Source organism: Megalobrama amblycephala, linkage group LG3, assembly GCF_018812025.1.
Source record: "Megalobrama amblycephala isolate DHTTF-2021 linkage group LG3, ASM1881202v1, whole genome shotgun sequence".
Taxonomy (NCBI): domain Eukaryota; kingdom Metazoa; phylum Chordata; class Actinopteri; order Cypriniformes; family Xenocyprididae; genus Megalobrama; species Megalobrama amblycephala.
The window spans coordinates 3180630-3201098 of NC_063046.1; the positions used below are offsets into that span (position 1 = coordinate 3180630).

General features: G+C 38.7%; 2 protein-coding genes across 2 annotated transcripts; both read left to right on the top strand.

Moving 5' to 3' along the window:
* Positions 1-1759: 1759 nt before the first annotated feature.
* Positions 1760-20369, top strand: LOC125264303 (C-type mannose receptor 2-like). Its single transcript, XM_048183543.1, has 5 exons — positions 1760-2024; positions 11100-11138; positions 11231-11584; positions 19085-19432; positions 19597-20369. Exons 2-5 carry the CDS (start codon positions 11102-11104, stop codon positions 19962-19964), a joined length of 1107 nt encoding a protein of 368 aa, XP_048039500.1. The 5' UTR covers positions 1760-2024; positions 11100-11101; the 3' UTR covers positions 19965-20369.
* Positions 2051-5039, top strand: LOC125264302 (C-type mannose receptor 2-like). Its single transcript, XM_048183542.1, has 4 exons — positions 2051-2233; positions 2326-2682; positions 4153-4500; positions 4665-5039. Exons 1-4 carry the CDS (start codon positions 2197-2199, stop codon positions 5030-5032), a joined length of 1110 nt encoding a protein of 369 aa, XP_048039499.1. The 5' UTR covers positions 2051-2196; the 3' UTR covers positions 5033-5039.
* Positions 20370-20469: the final 100 nt, after the last annotated feature.

Here is a 20469-nt window from a genome sequence, read left to right on the forward strand (position 1 = left end):
GTGCAGGTCCAGGTGTATGGTACACTCGCCAGGAAACAGTCTGATCCCCTTGAAGACATCTGTAAACTCCTCCAAGACTGGTGCTTTCGTCTGTGTCTCTGTAACTGACAGTACAAGTGTACAAGAGGCCAAAGTCAATGCATCCTTTTAGACCTATGGCAGGGGGTGCACTTGTGTCAACCACACAAAATGTCATGACCATCTCAATGTCTTTATGCTTGCATTTAAGGTCGCGTTTGCCTTTTAGGCACCAGACGTTCACCACCATAGCCACACAGCTGGTGAGATGTTGGCTGCAGAGTGCATTGGGTGTTTCGGTTTGGTGTACTCTTACAGAGGAATAACATTCGCTGAGGATCCAGTGTCCAGCTTGAACTTAATTTTATGTTCTTGATTTGGACTAATTTAAATGTTCACAACTTGTTCTGTGTCTGAGCCCTGTTTGCCCTGTGTCAGCGAGTCAATAAACAGCTCACCACACTCCTCAATCTGGTCTGTATTGTCATTACTCATTGTGTGGACAGTTTTCTCACAGCTGGAGTGGCAGACTTTTGCAAAGTGGTTTATTTTCCCGCATATTTCGCTGTTGTTGCGAGTACCATCTTCTACGCTGTGGTGTGTTGGGGCGATGGAATCAAAGCAAAGGTTGTCAAAAGACTACACAAACTCATTAAAAAGGCTGATTCTGTCGTCGGCTCTGAGCTTGGTACTTTGGAGCATGTGGTTAGGGACAGAATGCTGGCAAAGTTGCTGGCGATTATGGACAGTGATGTTCATCCCCTCCATAAAACTCTGGATAAACTCAAGAATAGCTTGAACAACAGGCTTATTCAGAAATCGTTCCTGCCTAGTGCTATTAGAGTACATAATTCATCTGTTTAGGACAGAAGTATGTTAGTTAAAGGGTATGTAGTCACATGTATTCTAAATGTTTATTGAATGTATTGAGCTGCCATGACAATTTCATTTCCACTCGGGGATCAATAAAGTTAAAATATCAATAAACACCTTCCCTCTTGCAGGACAGTAAGATCGGTCAGAATGCGATTGGTTTCCACAATATCTGCATACTTTGGGGCTTGCTGGAGGAGTATTTCTAGGTTCTCTCAAGTTATCACTGTATTTCTTTGTGTATTTTGCATTACGTTTCTTTGGAACCGTGCTTCTTGATGTATTGCATTGATTGCTTGCACTGCATGTTCACGTGATGCTGCTTGAAATAGTATTTAACTGTGCTTGAGCCAACTCCAGCAACATCTACTGCTTTTTCGAGTGTTAAAGGATTGGTTCACTTTCAAATGAAAATTAGCCCAAGCTTTACTCACCCTCAAGCCATCCTAGGTGTAATGACTCTCTTCTTTCTGATGAACACAATTGGAGAAATATTAATAAATATCCTGATGCGTTCAAGCTTTATAATGGCAGTGAATGGGGGTCACTTTATGAGCTGAAGAAAGTTCTTCCATCTACATCCATCTTCTGAAAGCATCGTTAGTCAACTGTGGTCATAAGTCACATTGAACTCTATTGGTAACGATGGAACTTGCGACCATAGTTCGCATTGAGAAACACACCCCAGACTGTGAACACTGAACTCTCGCAGTCAAACACGACTGTTTGATATATTTTGCAATTCTTCTTTATTTTGATATAATAACCTTTAGTCATTGTTTGAATCATTGATGGACCTCTGGATCTATTTATGCTACTTTGCACAAGTTAGGATATAACTGCAACAACAACATCTCCCACAGTGGACAGGAAACAAGAGACAAAACTGGAAACAATGAACCTTTATTTTACCTCTACAAAATGTCAAAAGGCTGACACAGACGTCAATATGCAAATAAAAAGAGAGGTGGAAAAATATACAAATAAGGAGGAAGAAAAATATGAAAATTAGCTTAGAAGAGTACACAAATGATGTGATGATGATTGAGGCATGAAAGCAGATATAATGATCACACTGTTTGAAGCTGCAGACAGAAACATCAGACTCAGGACAGAAACACACGACCTCTAAAGTAAGAACAACTCACATGTTCATTCTTCAAACACAACTAGACTTTGAGATGTTAATATTGTCTGAATGATTGTGAATTTTGTTTTTCTGCTATTTTTAAATTACATGATCATGTTTTACTCCAAGATGAATATGGGATTATCTGAGTTTTTCAATGTGTTTCTTCCTCAGAAATGGAGCAAACTCTATATTTCATTCTTCTTCTCATTGGTGAGTGTGTTTGTTGTTTTATTGATGGTTTATAGTTTCATCAGGTTTGACTCTGTTATGAAAAGCATTAAATCAAACCCTCTCTTTCACAGCTCTCTGCTCCGTATCTGAATGTGTTCAGCGTCAGTATCACTTTATAAACGTGAAGAAGACCTGGACTGAAGCTCAGACATACTGCAGAGAGAATTACACAGATCTGGCCACCGTTGACAACATGAACGACATGAACGAGCTGAAGAAGAGTGTGAATGATGAACGTGTCTGGATTGGGCTGGAGAGGACGGGTCATAATAAATGGCAGTGGTCTTCAGGTGATCCTGCGCTCTATCTGAACTGGGGACCTGGACAACATGATGGCAGAGATGAGTGTGCTTTTATTTCAAATGGACAATGGTATAATTTCTCATGTAGTAACAGCCTGACTTTCATCTGCAGTTCATCTAACAACAGTAAGTTCAGCTCCCTACAATGACAATAAACATTCATTTATAAAAAGATACACCGTATACTGTAGAAAATTACTGTACTAAATTCTGCTACTTTTTAATGTAATCATAAATATAGGGGAGACTGTGAATATGTCCACTTTCAACTTCTGTATAGAAAATAATCCGATATTGAGCGAATGTTGATGTTTTGTTGTTGATAACTGTGGGAATCTGACATTAGAGACCATAGAGAATTATATTTCTCTATAAAATTTATACTGTGAATTATGAATTAAGAACTATGTTGTTTAGGCCAATGGTAATGAATTAATAAATGTGTAAAATTTCAGCATAATAGACGTACAATAATTTGCCCCATCTTCATTTTTATGAACAAAACTCTCATCCTGAGAACAAAGTTCAGTTCTTGTTTTGTTAGTGTAATAGTTTACTTTCTTACCCGTATTAAAAAATATGAAATAGTCATTTTGTTTGGAGATTGTAATTCAAAAAGATTATTCTATTTTTTAAGTAGATGTAATAAACCATCTGAACACCCTGAGTTGTGTGAAATTGCTTGATTGCTTTATTCAACTTTCAGTAAAGCCAGTAAAAACATCAAGATTCAATTTTAGTGAGCTCACTGACACTGACACAATGTCCATCACAACGTAAAAAACAACAAAAAAAACACTCGGACTAAGACAAACACTAACAATAATATTGCAACAATATATTTGTATATATTATTAGTCTACAAAATGTAACTAGTCCAACATTTTGGACTAGTTAATGAATATTTTCAGCTGCAATGAAACATCTTCATCTGTTTGTTTCTCTCATTCAGCTCTTTGTGTCTGAATCAAGTATTCTAGAGAAATGTGTAACAAAACATAACAGTGTTCAGTAGGTTTCTGGTTCTGACTTAATTGGGATCATCATGGTGCATCGGTCAAAAGTCTAATAGTCCAGTCACTGTTTCAATAGAAGGTTCAAGACACTCGATGCTGTGGGTTAACAAGTGTGTGTGTGTGTGTGTGTATATATATATATATATGTAATATCTGTGATAGTGTGTGTGGGGTTTTCAGCATTGCACACACTCATCTATGGCTTGAATACACTCGAGCCGTCCACAGTGTTAGAGTGGAACATGACAGGTTACATCAAACTCTGGGGGTGGGACTAAGTTACAGCTGTCAATAATTCCCAAACCACCAATAAAAATCACCTTACTGAGCCTTTTCAACATAATGGAGAAATATAAAGTTAAAAATTACCAAGAAAATTCACAAATGATACTTGAATGTTATATCAGCACAATCAGTATATTGTGAATATTTAATATATCATCAGCTGTAGAAACAGTCTTTGAAAGACACGTGTTTCTGATGTTTCCACTGCTGCTCTTATTCACATCAAACCATAAAGCAGCATAAGAATAATGAACAAACTGATTCATGAATCTGTTTCCATTTGTTTTTCTTAAAGCGAACACAGGACTCGTCTTTGTCAATCAGGGGAAGAATTGGAGAGACGCTCAGAGTTACTGCAGACAGAATCACATTGATCTGGTCAGTGTGAGGAACCAGAATGAGAATCAACAGCTTCAGAAGTTCATTAGTGATCATCATTCATCTGGATCATGGATCTGGATCGGTCTGTTCAGAGACTCATGGCAGTGGTCAGATCAGAGTAACTCCTCATTCAGATACTGGAATCCTGGTGAACCTAATAATATTGGAGGTATTGAAAACTGTACAGCGATCTATCAGAACGCTCAGGGACAATGGATAGACATCTCTTGCAACAACCAGTTTCCTTTTGTGTGTCATGAAGGTGAGCAGATCCTCACAAACACACACAATCCATCCATCACCTCCAGATATCTTAAAGTTCACACTACATGTCTGACATGACAAATTCCTCCACAGTGTTTGTTCTGCATGTTGTTTTTGATCAGTCTCTCTCTAGTTTCTGCTTGTGGTTTGTTTTGTGTCCAGATAAACTGATTCTGATCAAAGAGAAGCTGACGTGGTCTGAAGCTCTGAGATACTGCAGACAGAATCATGTGGATCTGGTCTCGGTTCATTCAGAAGAGATTCAGCGTCGTGTGATGAATGTGGCTAAACAGGCGTCTACTGAGGCGGTGTGGTTGGGTTTACGTTACTCCCACATTTTGGGCCTCTGGTACTGGGTGAGCGGAGACACCGTGTGCTATCAGAACTGGGCTCCAGGGAACGGCACAGCAGTGGAGAACTGTGAGTCTGCAGTGAGATCTGGAGCAGTTCAGTCTGGAGGAGATCAGCGCTGGATCAGCCGTCCTGAGACTGACAGACTCAACTTCATCTGCAGCAGAAATGAAGAGTGAAGGATTTTTTTTTGTACTGTTTTCATCATATAATGTGCTTATATATTTCAAATAATTTCTGTAACTGAAGAGTATCATATGAGTGTTTTTAACATCAATGTAACTATATTTTAAAGAACCAGTGAACTCTAAGTGAGTTTTAATCTGTGGCTTTAAGTCACTTTACATTTCAAATTTACAGACGTTCTTTTGCAGAAAAGCAACTCAAAAATATCTTCAGCAATTTAAAAGGGAAAAAAGTAAAGTACAATCCACATCAGTTGATTTCATGGGATCTTGGGATTCTGGTGGTGTGGATACTTCCTTCTAGTCACTCTTGTTTTACACTAGTCATATATTTACAAATTACTTGTTTAAAAAAATGATTGTGAGCATCTATATGTGTCTCAATGAAATTAAAATATGGTTTATTTTAAAGAAAAACTGCCTTGGAATAAATGTGAGGGACAAAACATGGAGGAGTGGTTCACTCACTGCTTTGTGCTTTGAGATATATATATATATATATGGGCCTCCTGATTATAAGAATTTTCTTGGTGAATTTTTTTTTTCTGTAGTTGTTCCATCTGCTGACAGGATTTTGATTATAGATTATTTTAATATCCATCTCTGTTGTCCTTGTAAACCCATGACCAAACAATAGTTGGTTCTTTTATCTTATCTCAGTGTGTCTCTGGATCTACACACGATCATGGGCATATGCTTGACTTGTGTTTTCTTTGGGGAAAATGATGGAATATATTTGTGTTGAAGAAACAGCTTGGACCATATGCTTATTACTGTAAGTTTTTAATCTGCCTTCTGTAATAAATGTTCTACAGTATCATCAGCCTCCTTCATTCTTGTCTTGTGTTCCCAGCTAGAATGTTTTTATGTTCTGGGAATGTTTTCAGCAGCAAGTATTATTTATGTTTCCATAATTTTCTGCTAAAAGGTAGGATAACATTCTTTAACAACATTTTAATAATGTTTAGTAATAACATTAGAACATTTTCCCCTAACATTCTTATAAAGCTTTCAGTGGGAAGCTTCTCATTGGGCATTGGATGTGGACTCAAATGTTGCTCAGATGTCAAATTTTGGTTGAAAGTGAAACCCCAACATTTGTTTGACGTCAAGGTTCAGCATCATTAAATAACTCCAAAAACAGCATTACTGGCGTCACTTATTATAAACCAGATTGACTTTATTTCTGTCATACTTGTGCAATAGTTCTTATTGAGAATTAACAGGGATTTAGGTGTTGAAGTTTTATTGAAAATAATAGTTTGGTTTGATGTCACCATTATGGTGATCAGTGTTTTCTTCAGTTTGGCAGTTTGACTCTTGACTTTTCATTGTTAGTTTTTCTCTGGTTGCTGTAACTGTGTTTATGGAACAGCAAGAGAAAATGTGATCAGATGATGTTGGCTGCTTGTTGATGATAAAGATATAATCATCATGTCATGATCTGATCAGCCGATCTCATCCGGAGTCTAATCTGTTATTAATTTCACATTATTGACTGTAGTAATGTGTTTCTACAGCATGAGATCCAGCAGTTTTAATCTGTAGAACTTTTAAAACAAATTGTACACTAAACATTTTGAACTACAGAATCACACAGAATCAACAACTTTTCCCATTTGTGTTTAGCTGAAGTACTAAAATAACTAAAACTTAAAAACTATAGAAATATTTATAAAAATAATAAAAAATTACAAAAAAAACAAAAAAACAACTAAATTACTAAAACTTTTAAATAGAAAAGAGAAAAAATAGAAATACTGGTGTTATGCAACATTTGTTCATAATGTTCTGTTCTACTCCAATGTGATGATTCAGCTCATACAGTATAGAGCTGTATAATCTAACATGCATTCTAGCAGAGCATTTATTGTCCAGACTGAGAATGTTTTACAATGAAGTATTCAACATACATGGACAACGCACTGTTTCATGTGGTTTGGGAAGAAAAAGTCCCTGAAAATGAATTCCAAATGGGATAATAAAATTAATATTAATATATCTGGTGTATTACTATTATATCTAGCAGTTCAAACAAACAGAATATAATTATTTTATTGATGTGTTGTGTTGAATTTGTAGTATAGTAAGAACTGGATCTCTGACATGACAATTACCCATTTTAGCTGATTATGTGAGTGTAATTCTGTAGAAACGATTTGAGATTGAGTTTAACTCCACAGTTTTGTGAAAGCAGAGACTGGCCAATACTGTGTTTTTTTGTTTTGTTTTTTGTCAATCAAAACTAACCATATGCGTATATGATTACTTTATTCATCTTTATTTACAAGTGCAACTGAAATGTAAAATCATATAATCTTAATTAAGAGATCTGTACAACTTCATAATTCTCCTGTTGAAATGCTGGTATGTGCTTCTGTAGGATTTGCAAGTGATGATTTCAATGTGGGATGAAAAAAATCCTACTCATTTAATTACTCGTTTATTTCTATGGGAAATAAATGGGAGGTTTCCCACGTATTTGAACATTTTTATCCAGATTGCAGAAAATTGTTGGATATATATATATATACAGTGCCCTCCACAATTATTGGCTCACTTAGTAAATATGAGCAAAGGTGGCTGTGAAAATAAATCTGCATTGTTTATCCTTTTGATCTTTCATTCAAAAAATTCACAAAATTCTAACCTTTCATTGAAGGAAAACAGTTGAAAGTGGGGGGGAAACTCACATTATGAAATAAATGTTTTTCTCCAAAACATGTTGGCCACAATTATTGGCACCCCTATAAATTCTTATGAGTAAAATATCTCTGAAGTATATTCCCATTCATATTTACATTTTTCCAGGGTGACTAGGAGCATGAAATTGTCCAGCCATGACTTCCTGTTCCACAGGAATATAAACATGAGGAAACACAAATGCCAAATTCCCTTAATCATTCATCACAATGAGTAAAACCAAAGAATATAGTTCTGATGTGCAGCAAAAGATTGTCGAGCTTCACAAAATAGAAAGTGGCTGTAAGAAAATAGCTAAAGCATTGAAAATCCCCATTTCCACCATCAGGGCAATAATTAAGAAGTTCCAATTAACTAAAGATGTTACAAATCTGCCTGGAAGAGGACGTGTGTCTAAATCGTCCTAATGTGAAGTGAGGAGGAAAGTTTGAGTGGACAAAGACTCTCCAAGGATCACAGCTGGAGAATTGCAGAGATTAGTTGAGTCTTGAGTCTCAGAAAGCCTAAAAAAAATTATCAAACAACACCTACATCCCCACAAGTTGTTCAGGAGGGTTTCAAGAAAAATCCTCTGCTCTCATCCAGAAACAATCTCCAGCATATTCAGTTGTCAGACACGACTGGAACTTCAAACGGGACCGGCTTCTATGGTCAGATGAAACTAAAAAAATAGCTTTTTGGCAGCAAACCCACCAGATGGGTTTGGTGCACACATGGATAAAAAGTACCCCATGCCCACGGTTAAATATACTGCTGGATCTTTAATGTTGTGGGCCTATTTTTGTGCTGGAGGTCCTGGACATCTTGTTCAGATACATGGTATCATGGATTCTGTCAAATACCAACAGATAAAAAATCAAAACCTGACCACTTCTGCTAGAAATCTTATAATGGGGTGTGGTTGGATCTTCCATCAGGACAATGATCCAAAACAAACATCCAACACAAAAATGGGTCACTGAGCACAAAATTAATCTTCTGCCATGACCATCTCAGTCCTCTGACCTGAACCCTACAGAAAATGAGTGGAGTGAACTTAAGAGAAGCACCAACATGGAGCTGGAATCTGAAGGATCTGGAGAGATTCTGGGGATTCTTGACATGACAGAGTTAGATCACTTACGCAAGCTATATTTTAGGATTTCGATTCCAACTTTTGCCATAATTTTATGTGTATTTGTTCGTTCAAGCGCAAGAAGAGTAGACCTATTCCTGCGCTCTCTGTGTGCGCTATGGATGAAGGCAGCGCCATATGCTGCACAACAGACGCAACACGTTCTCAAGTTCAGGGCGGCAGTCAACAAACAGTGAATCTGATCACCATACAGGCAAAAAGTTCACTTCAAGAATGACAAAAGTGCTTCACTGTAAATCAAACAAAAAGAACAATCTCTTATTATATCTCTACATAAGCACAGACTTTATTAAATAGCCTACACAGAAAGATAATATGCTTATCTGCACATAGTATGGTTTATTAATAAGGTGTGTACAGAATTTGATCTTTTAATAAGCGTTTTTCACGTTAAGCATTTTAGAATGTCCAGTTTTTCTTGTGAGTAGGCCTACAACATCGCGCAGATTGTACTGTTTTTCACTTGCAAATTCTCTTTAAAGTTCATATGCTACTTATTATTCAGTTATTAGCTAAAGCTGTATTTCTTTGTTATTAAATGAAAGCCTAAAATATAGCCTAGGCCGAGCTTGAGTGATCCAACTCTGTCATGACCTCTAGGATCAGTATGCATTGAATATGACACTGATCGAATGTGTTTATTCTTGACTTTTTTTCTCGAAATTTAACAAGTTTTTCTCGAAATGCAGCAACTTTATTCTCAAAATGTGATGTTTATCCTCAACATTTTATTTAAATTTTTTTCAAGAAATTTAACAAGTTGTTTCTTGAAACACGACTTTATTCTCAATTTTGTTTATTGTCGACGTTTTATTCCGACTTTTTTTCTCGAAACACAGTGACATTCTCAAAATTTAATGATTTTATTTTCAACATTGTATTTCGACTTATTTATTTTTTAATTTATATTTCGAATTATTTTATTTATTTTTTAAATTGTATTTCAAGTTTAACCTCCTTTTATAATGACTTTAATTTAATTTAATCTCGAGATGTTTTTTATTGTTTTGTTTTGATGTTTATCCTCAACATTTTATTTCGACTTTACTTCAGCGTGTTTCATGCAATGCAGAGTTTATGTAGACAGACATCAGTCACGGAGCACCACAAACAAACAGCAAACACCTTTTACAGTTTCTACTAAATCAAAACAACGAGCTTATGTTGTGCTCACACCATAACTACCATAATTAAGAGATGGCAGCCCATGACGTTCTAACCGGAGCTGTTCACCTCCTCAGACTCGGAATTATGCGTTTCCATGTCAACAGTATCAACACCAAAATGAATCTGCAGCAGTCAGGTACAAGCTCTCTCAGTTGTTTATGTTCACGTCACATGTTAATTCATGTTAGCAATATGTTCAAAAATGCTAGCAAGATGTTACTCCATGATAACAAATTGATAAATCATGCTAGCAATGTGCTAAAAAATGCTGGCAACAAGCTAAAATATGCTAGTAACATTTTTTACTTTCTCTGAGTAAAACCTTTAAGCTGCTCAAAGCCAACTTCAAAGTTTGTCTTAAACTTTTCTGTCTAGTTATTATTGTAATGTTATGTGCTTTGAGACATGAGGGAGTATAACACCGTCTCTGTGACGCTTTGCCAAGAGCAGCTGTGTGTGTGTGTGAGAGAGAGAGTGAGTGAGAGTGTGTGTGTGTGTGTGTTCATGTGTTTTGGAGGAGGCGTGTCTTTGGAGACGCTCTGAAAGGAGGGTGGGATATTTTGAAAGCTAGCTCACTATTGCTAGCCTCTCCAAAATTGTCCTATTACACCTTTAATAGTTTTGTTCCTATAGTGTGTGGAGTGCCGTGATGTGAACCTTTATTTTACCTCTACAAAATGTCAAAAGGCTGACACAGACGTCAATATGCAAATAAAGAAAAAGAAGTGGAAAAATATATACAAATATGGAGGAAGAAAAATATGAAAATTAGTTGACAGCAGTACACAAATGATGTGATGATGACTGAGGGATGAGAGCAGATATAATGATCACACTGTTTAAAGCTGCAGACAGAAACATCAGACTCGGGATAGAAACACACAACCTCTAAAGTAAGAACAACTCACATGTTCATTCTTCAAACACAACTAGACTTTGAGATGTTAATATTGTCTGAATGATTGTGAATTTACTATTTTTTTAAATGACATGATCATGTTTTACTCCAAGATGAATATGGGATTATCTGAGTTTTTCAATGTGTTTCTTCCTCAGAAATGGAGCAAACTCTATATTTCATTCTTCTTCTCATTGGTGAGTGTGTTTGTTGTTTTATTGATGGTTTATAGTTTCATCAGGTTTGACTCTGTTATGAAAAGCATTAAATCAAACCCTCTCTTTCACAGCTCTCTGCTCCGTATCTGAATGTGTTCAGCGTCAGTATCACTTTATAAACGTGAGGAAGACCTGGACTGAAGCTCAGAGATACTGCAGAGAGAATTACACAGATCTGGCCACCGTTGACAACATGAACAACATGAACGAGCTGAAGAAGAGTGTGAATGATGGACGTGTCTGGATTGGGCTGCAGAAGACGAGTCATAATAAATGGCAGTGGTCTTCAGGTGATCCTGCGCTCTATCTGAACTGGGCTCCTACACAACCTGATAGCAGTGAGTGTGGTATGATGAAGAATGGACAAATGCATGATTTGCCATGTGATAACACCCGGGCTTTCATCTGCAGTTCATCTAACAACAGTAAGTTCAGCTCCCTACAATGACAACAAACATTCATTTATAAAAAGATACACCGTATACTGTACAACATTTTAGTCTAATACTAAATTCTGCTACTTTTTAATGTAATCATAAATATAAAGGGGACTGTGGATGTTTGTCCACTTTCAACTTCTGAGAAAATAATCCAATATTGAACGAATGTTGATGTTTTGTTGTTGATAACTGTGTAAATCTGACATTAGAGAGCATAGAGAATTATATTTTTCTGTAAAATTTATTTTGCAAATTATAAATTAAGAAACATAAAACCATTGTTTTGGCCAATGGTAATGAATTAATGAATGCATATAAATTTCAACAAAATAGACAACAAAATAACTTGCCATATCTGCATATTTATGAACAAAACTCTTGTTCTGAGAACAAAGTTCAGCTCTTGTCTTGTTAGTGTGATTTTATTGTGTTCACTTGTTATCCTTTCAAAAAAAATGTGATATAATCATTTTGTTTGGAAATTGTAATTCAAAATAATAATAATAATAATAATAATAATACATAAATAAATCAATCAATTTTTTTAATTAATTCTAACAAACCATCTGAACACCTTGAGCTGTGTGATTGTCACAGTCACCAGCACTAGCACTCCATTTCCCAGCATCCCTCCTGTTCCTCACCTGCGCACATTCATTTGTCATTTGTCATCTTCACAGCTGCATGTCATCAGTTAATTCCCCTTTGTGTATATAAGTTCCTGTTTCAGTTCTGTTCATTTTCCGTTCACCGTTACACTACGTTGTGTTGTATCTGCCTGTTTGGATTAAACTTGGATTTTTGTATTTGAACCTGATCTTCTTCGTCTTCCTTCGAGAACACAGCCTGACAGTGATATTGCTTGATTTATTCAGATTTCAGTAAAGCCTGTAAAAACATCAAGATTAAATTTTAGTGAGCTCACATGGACACAATATCCATTACAACGTCAAAACAGAAAAAAAAAAGAAAAAAAAAAAAATATAATAATATATATATTATTTTTATTTTTATTTTTTTTTACTCTATTCAATCATTTGTAGGTGTGAACTCATGAAAACCACTGCCACAGGTAATCAGACAATATTTATTTATTTGTTAATTTTTTTTTTTTTTTGGGGCGTCTCATCGTAGATTCAAATCTATAAATCAAAATGTATTGCATTTATGAAGAAAAGGTTCAGCACCCAAGGCTCTATTGCCTCAATAGTGTTCAAGTGTCTTTGGGTGGATTAGGACTGTTTGTGATTTGGTCTTAGTGATTTAGGAGTCCTCTTGACTACTCCTAACATTTCACAGATTTAGGAGCTAATTTTAGCACTAAAATGCTTTGTGAAATACTCTTAGAGCAAAAATTCAGGACTCCTAAAATCAGGACTGACACGCCCATTATTTTTAAGAGTTTCTCCTAAATCGGCAAGTTAGGAGCTACTTTTAGCCTTAAGATGTTTTGTGAATACGGCCCCTGGCCACGATGAGCAGCACAACATTCTTAAAAAAAAAATGAATAAATCACTTCAAACACAGTAAAGACACATCATCAGTACAAATCAAAAACATTTACAAATCATTTCTTCCTTTAACAGCTCGCTAATAAAAGAATTAAAAGTTTTCATCGACACCGGGGTCTGTAATTTCATTGCCGCGTACCAAATTCAGTTCGTATAGATGGAACTGAAAGGATGTACAAATCTTGTGAATGGAAAGATTAAGCTCCAAAAGATTTATGTTGGGTGAGGGAGCAAAGATATGGAGGCAACTGGCCCAAGATAGATTTATAAATGTAAAGGTACCAGTGCTTACGTCTGCGTGTTGATAATGACGACCAACCAACTCTATTATACAGCTCACAATGGTGAATGCTATAGTCACAATTTAATATAAACCTAAGTGCACCATGATATAAAATATCCAAAGAATTTGGAAGTTGCTGATATATACAAAATATCTCCGTAATCAAGGACAGGCATGTGGCAGAAACTAATCTTCTTTTTGCTTCAAAAGAGAAGCAGGATTTATTTCTAAAATAAAACCCCAGTTTTAATTTTAATTTAGTCCTTAACTGATCAATATGAGATTTAAAAGATAAGGAGTCATCCAGCATAAAACCGAGATATTCTGTCACTACCTCTATTATAGTGCCCTGTAGGGTTTTAAGAGATGGTTGATTTGCCACTTGTTTCTTTGATGTTGAGAAGAACATTGCTTTAGTTTTAGTCTCGTTCAAAATCAGGCTTAAATCACAAAGCCTTTGCTGCACATCATCAAAAGCACGTTGTAGCAAAGACACAGCGTGATGTAATTTGGGAGCACTACAGTAGATCACAGTGTCGTTGGCATAAAAATGAAACTTAACGTTACTAATATTAATGTCAAGATTATTAATATAAATAATAAAAAAGTAAAGGCCCCAAAACAGACCCCTGAGGAACACCCCTCATAATCTGCAAAGGTGCAGATGAATGGCCTTCCATCTGCATACACTGTGTCCTGTCCACTAAGTAGCATTCAGACCACAAAATTGTATCTTTAAACAATCCAATCTGTCTCAGTCTATTTTTCAGTATACTAAGATCGACAGTGTCAAAAGCCTTAGACAAGTCAATAAAATGTGAAACACAATGACCTTTATCGAGCGCCTCAATAATATTATTTAAAACCCTGGTAGCAGCTGTAGTTGTGCTGTGCTTTTTACTGAAGCCTGACTGATTATGTGATAAAATGTCATATTTAGATATGATGTCAACTGCTCGGTAATGAGAGATTCAAAAACCTTTGACAGAACACAAAGTTTTGAGATCGGCCTGTAGTTATTCATATCAGAAGGATCTCCTCCTTTTAACAAATGCAGACTTCCATATCTTTGGAAATTCATTTAAACTCATTGAAAGATTATAAATATATGTGAAAGGGGCAGCTATGTGATCAGCAGCTAGTTTAAAAAAAAAAAATGGTTCTAACCGGTCAGGACCAGCTGACTTATTCACGTCCAAGCTTTTTTAATCTGACAGATTAAAAGTGGTTTAAAAGTAAACTTGGGGTCTGATAGATGTCTTCCTGTGTCATTCATATCAATTGTAATGAAGGGTCAACACAGTGTGGATCCATTTGCAGCTTTTATTAAACAAAGCAGTGATACAGACAAGGACAGAGCAGTACCGTAAACAGGGACAGCAAGGGTCGGGGCTGGCGGCAGAGAATCAGAGTCGGGTCACAGGCAAGGATCAAGACAGGCGGCAAACAATCACAGTCCAGGGTACAGGCAAGGTTCGGGACAGGCGGCAGAGGTTCACAGAGAATAAACGGTCCAGGTAACAACGAGAAATCAATCCACAGAATAACGCTCAGAAATGACCACCATAGCAAATCAAGACTTCGGAGAAGTGAGGTGTGTGTGTCTTAAATAGTGTGTGCGTGATGCAGTTCAGGTGTGAGTGTAATCGATCCCAGGAATGAGGGCCTATGGGAAATGGAGTCCGAATGACAGTGAATCAGTATTCCGGTGATGGCTCCCTCCGGCAGTCTGGAGGATGCGCCGGGGTCTACCAGGTGGTTGAGGGGCCAGTCTTTCCGGGTGCGTCCAATGGAATTCCTCCATGAGTGCAGGGTCCGGGATTTCATCCGCGTCGACCCAGGATCGCTCCTCCGGTCCGTACCCCTCCCAGTTGGCCAGATACTGTAGTTTTCGACCCCGACGCCTAGAATCGAGCAGTTCTCGGACTTGATAGGCCTCCTCGCCCTCAATCATCAGTCGTGGGAGATGACGGCCCTCGGCTCCCTCCAGTTCCCCTCTCGGACCCCCGGAGGGTTTCAGCAGCGAAACATGAAAAGTGGGAGAGATACGATAGTTAGCAGGCAGATTTAAACTAAATGAGACAGGAGTAGGCAAGGCAAGGCAAGTTGATGCTGGATGAGTCTTTGTAGAACAGCTCGGACGTGCTGGATGTGCTCCTCCATTGACCTGGAGTATATAAGGATGTCATCGATATACACTATGACCCAGCGATTCAGCATGTCTCTGAACATGTCGTTGATGTATGACTGGAACACTGATGGACTGTTGGAGAGCCCGAACGGCATAACAAGGGTCTCGTAGTGGCCGGTGGTCGTGGAGAAAGCCGTCTTCCACTCGCCCCCCCCCCCCTTATACGAATGAGATTATAGGCACAGCGGAGGTCCAGCTTGGTGAAATATTCAGCCTGTCGTAACTGTTCGAGAGCAGCCGGTACCAGTGGGAGGGGGTAACAGAACTTGACGGTAATGTCATTCAGACCTCGATAATCGATACAGGGCCGTAGCCCACCGTCCTTCTTAACAAAGAAGAATCCTGACGAGGCTGGTGGATGGCCGGATGAACCCCTTTGCTAACTCCTCCTCAATGTACGCTTTCATAGCGGCAGATTCAGGCTGTGACAACGGGAAGATTCTGCCTTTGGGAGGCGTGGTACCTGGCAATAGTTCAATGGCACAGTCCCCAGGGCGGTGAGGAGGTAATTCAGTCGACTTCTGTTTGCTGAATGCCGCAGCTAAATCGGCGTATTCGGCAGGGATGTTGAGTTTCCCGGGGTTGGATTCGTCCAGCTTGACAGTCTGAATTGGCAGAGGAGTGACTTGTTGTAAGCAGTTCTTGTGGCAGAGGGCGTCCCATTGCAGTATCTGTCCTTCCTTCCAGGAGATATGTGGGTTATGGGTTCGGAGCCACAGCAGACCAAGGATGATGGGGTTGTTAGGTGAGTGAATGACATAGAATTGGATGAGTTCATGGTGAAGAATTCCTACTTGTAATCAGAGTTCGTCGGTGATGTGTGCCACTCTTTCTCCTCCAATCGGTTTTCCGTCTAACGCCAATGGACCACTGTCAATGGAAAATGGCAGTCTGTTAGGGAAATATTGTGCTCTTTGATGAAAGTGTCAGACATGAAATTCCCAGCCGCACCAGAGTCCAGAAGAGCTTGCTTGGTAATAATTTGCTTGTTGATAGTGATTTGAACAGGAATTTTGAGGCAGGAGGGTGAGTAGTCGGATTGAATGGAGGAACTCACCGCTTTGGAGCCGGTAGGCGTGGGTCGAACCAGGCAGTTGATTTTGAAGTGATCAGCCTGACCACAGTACAAGCAGAGGTGCATTTGACGTCTCCTCTCTCTTTCCTCTGGCTGAAGCGGAGTGTAGCCCAGCTGCATGGGTTCGGGGTTTGAACTGGTAGAACTGGCGACGCGTGTGGGGCGTCGTGAGCGAAGGAGATTGTCAATGTGAATGGAAAGTTCAATAAATGAATTCAGTGAGCTACCTTCATCCCGACAGGCGAGTTCCGCTTGCAAGTCCACGGTCAGGCCTTGATGGAACAGCAGTTTCAGTGTGTCCTCCACCCAGTTTGTTTGAGCCACCAGAGTGCGAAACTGTAAAGCATATTCAGCCGCTGTTGTTTTGCCCTGAGTGAGAGAGAGCAGCTGATCGCCTGGACTTTGTCCCCCTGTGGGATGTTCAAATACCTCTCTGAATCGTTGTAGAAACTCAGCGAAAGTGGGGAATACTGAGCTATCATCTCTCCAGACAGCAGTGGCCCAGTCCAGCGCTTTGCCGGTAAGCAGAGAACACACAAATAATATGCGACTTGTTTCTGTGGGCTACAGAGAGGGTTGCTGATTAACATATAGTGAACACTGGAGAAGGAAACCCTTACACTTTGCTGGAGTGCCATCGAACTTCTCTGGCAGGGCCAGACGGGGGTTCACAGCTGGGGGAGTGGGAAATGCTGGCGTGGCAGGTGCAGCGGGCGGCGGCGTGGCGGCCTCGGCGGGGTTGAGGCGTAGGCCTTGTAGCGTTTTTACCAGTTCCTCCGTTAACAATGTCAGGCGATTCAGTTGGTGGTGATGCATCGATAACTGATTGGCTTGAGCTGATAACTCGGTGGAAATCTGTAACAAGGCTGCTGGGTCACTGGATGGCGAAGTCTTCTGTAATGAAGGGTCAACAGAGTGTGGATCCATTTGCAGCTTTTATTAAACACAGCAGTGATACAGACAAGGACAGAGCAGTACCATAAACAGGGACAGGCAAGGGTCGGGGCTGGCGGCAGAGAATCAGAGTCAGGTCACAGGCAAGGAACAAGACAGGCGGCAAACAATCACAGTCCAGGGTACAGGCAAGGTTCGGGACAGGCGGCAGAGGTTCACAGAGAATAAACAGTCCAGGTAACAACCAGAAATCAATCCACAGAATAATGCTCAGAAATGACCACCGTAGCAAATCAAGACTTCGCAGAGAAGTGGTGTGTGTGTGTGTCTTAAATAGTGTGTGCGTGATGCAGTTCAGGTGTGAGTGTAATCAGTCGCAGGAATGAGGGCCTATGGGAAATGGAGTCCGAATCACAGTGAATCAGTATTCCGGTGATGGCTCCCTCCGGCGGTCCGGAGGATGAACCGTGACATCATGACATCAATATTCATATCTTTGTTTTTTGGTGCTTTTAAATGACGACCATTTGTAAGCTGTTTTGTTTGTTGTTTTGGCCTTGGCCCTGAACCTATGGCTCCTTTTATTTAATTTCTTTGTATTCCACCTTAATGAATCATTTGTGGATCTTAGTTTGCTGTTTGTGGTGATCTGTTGGCTGGAGTCGGTTTCCCTGTTATCCACCAAACTCATGCCAAGCCCCTTTTCTTAATAGAACGAGGCGTAACACATCTGACACTCAATGCTGTGCATTAACAGGTGTGTGTATATCTGTGATAGTGTGTGTGGTGTTTTCAGCATTACACACACTCATCTATGGCACTGCTCCATCGTTTTAATAATAAAAATCATTTAATTCAGTTAGAGAACAGACACTACAATTAAAAACTGAACACATCTGCTCAATTCAGCGTGAGAGTCGCAGCACAGATCAGCATGATGTATGCCGTGCCTCCAAACTGTCTTATTCGTTTTGTTAATAAATGTTCTGTATTTAACATTAGTGAGATTATTTTTGTTTCTTATTCATTTGGTTCCACAGTGTTTGCTGATTATCAGTTATTTGTTATTTTATATTAGGCCTATAGCATGATGTATGCCGTGCTTATTCACTTTGTTAATAAAAGTCTGTTTAATATAAGTGAGTTTGTGATTGTACTGTTTTGTTGTTGCTGTTTTTCATTAAGAATAATAATGATCCCACCATTCAAGCAATCAAACTCTGGGGGCTGGACTAAGTTACGGCTGTCAATAATTCCCAACCCACCAATAAAAATCAACTTACATAATGGAGAAATATAATGTTGCAATAAAATTACCAAGAAAATTCACAAATGATACTTAATGTTTTATCAGCAAAATCATCATGAATATATTGTGAATATTTAATATATCATCAGCTGTAGAAAGTCTTTGAATGACACGTGTTTCTGATGTTTCCACTGCTGCTCTTATTCACATCAAACCATAAAGCAGCATAAGAATAATGAACAAACTGATTCATGAATCTGTTTCCATTTGTTTTTCTTAAAGCGAACACAGGACTCGTCTTTGTTAATGAGCAGAAAAAGTGGAGAGACGCTCAGAGTTACTGCAGACAGAATCACATTGATCTGGTCAGTGTGAGGAACCAGAATGAGAATCAACAGGTTGAGAAGATCATTAGTGATAAAAATCACAGATATGATTATGTCTGGATCGGTCTGTTCAGAGACTCATGGCAGTGGTCAGATCAGAGTAACTCCTCATTCAGATACTGGGCTCCTGGTGAACCTAATAATGCTGGAGGAAATGAAAACTGTGCAGCGATCGAACCGAACACTCAGGGACAATGGATAGACATCTCTTGCAACAACCAGTTTCCTTTTGTGTGTCATGAAGGTGAGCAGATCCTCACAAACACACACAATCCATCCATCACCTCCAGATATCTTAAAGCTCACACTACATGTCTGACATGACAAATTCCTCCACAGTGTTTGTTCTGCATGTTGTTTTTGATCAGTCTCTCTCTAGTTTCTGCTTGTGGTTTGTTTTGTGTTCAGATAAACTGATTCTGATCAAAGAGAAGCTGACGTGGTCTGAAGCTCTGAGATACTGCAAACAGAATCATGTGGATCTGGTCTCGGTTCATTCAGAAGAGATTCAGCGTCGTGTGATGAATGTGGCTAAACAGGTGTCTACTGAGGCGGTGTGGTTGGGTTTGCGTCACTCCTACATTTTGGGCATCTGGTACTGGGTGAGCGGAGACACCGTGTGCTATCAGAACTGGGCTCCAGGGAATGGCACAGCAGTGGAGAACTGTGAGTCTGCAGTGAGATCTGGAGCAGTTCAGTCTGGAGGAGATCAGCGCTGGATCAGCCGTCCTGAAACTGACAGACTCAACTTCATCTGCAGCAGAAATGAAGAGTGAAGGATTTTTTTTTTTTTCTTTCAGTTTTCATCATATAATGTGCTTATATCAAAGTACAATGAAATTTAATTTCAAATAATTTTTGTAACTGAAGAGTATCACATGAGTCTTTTTAACATCAGTGTAACTATATTTTAAAGAACATGTGAACTCTAATTGACTTTTAATCTGTGGCTTTAAGTCACTTTACATTTCAAATTTACAGACGTTCTTTTGCAGAAAAGCAACTCAAAAATATCTTCAGCAATTTAAAAGGGAAAAAAGTAAAGCACAATTCACATCAGTTGATTTCATGGGATCTTGGGATTCTGGTGGTGTGGATACTTTCTTCTGCTCACTCCTGTTTTACACTAGTCATATCTTTACAAATTACTTGTTTAAAAAAAATGATTGCGAACATCTATATGTGTCTCAATGAAATTAAAATATGGTTTATTTTTAAAGAAAAACTGCCTTGGAATAAATGGAGAGGGACAAAATGTGGAGGAGTGGTTCACTCACTGCT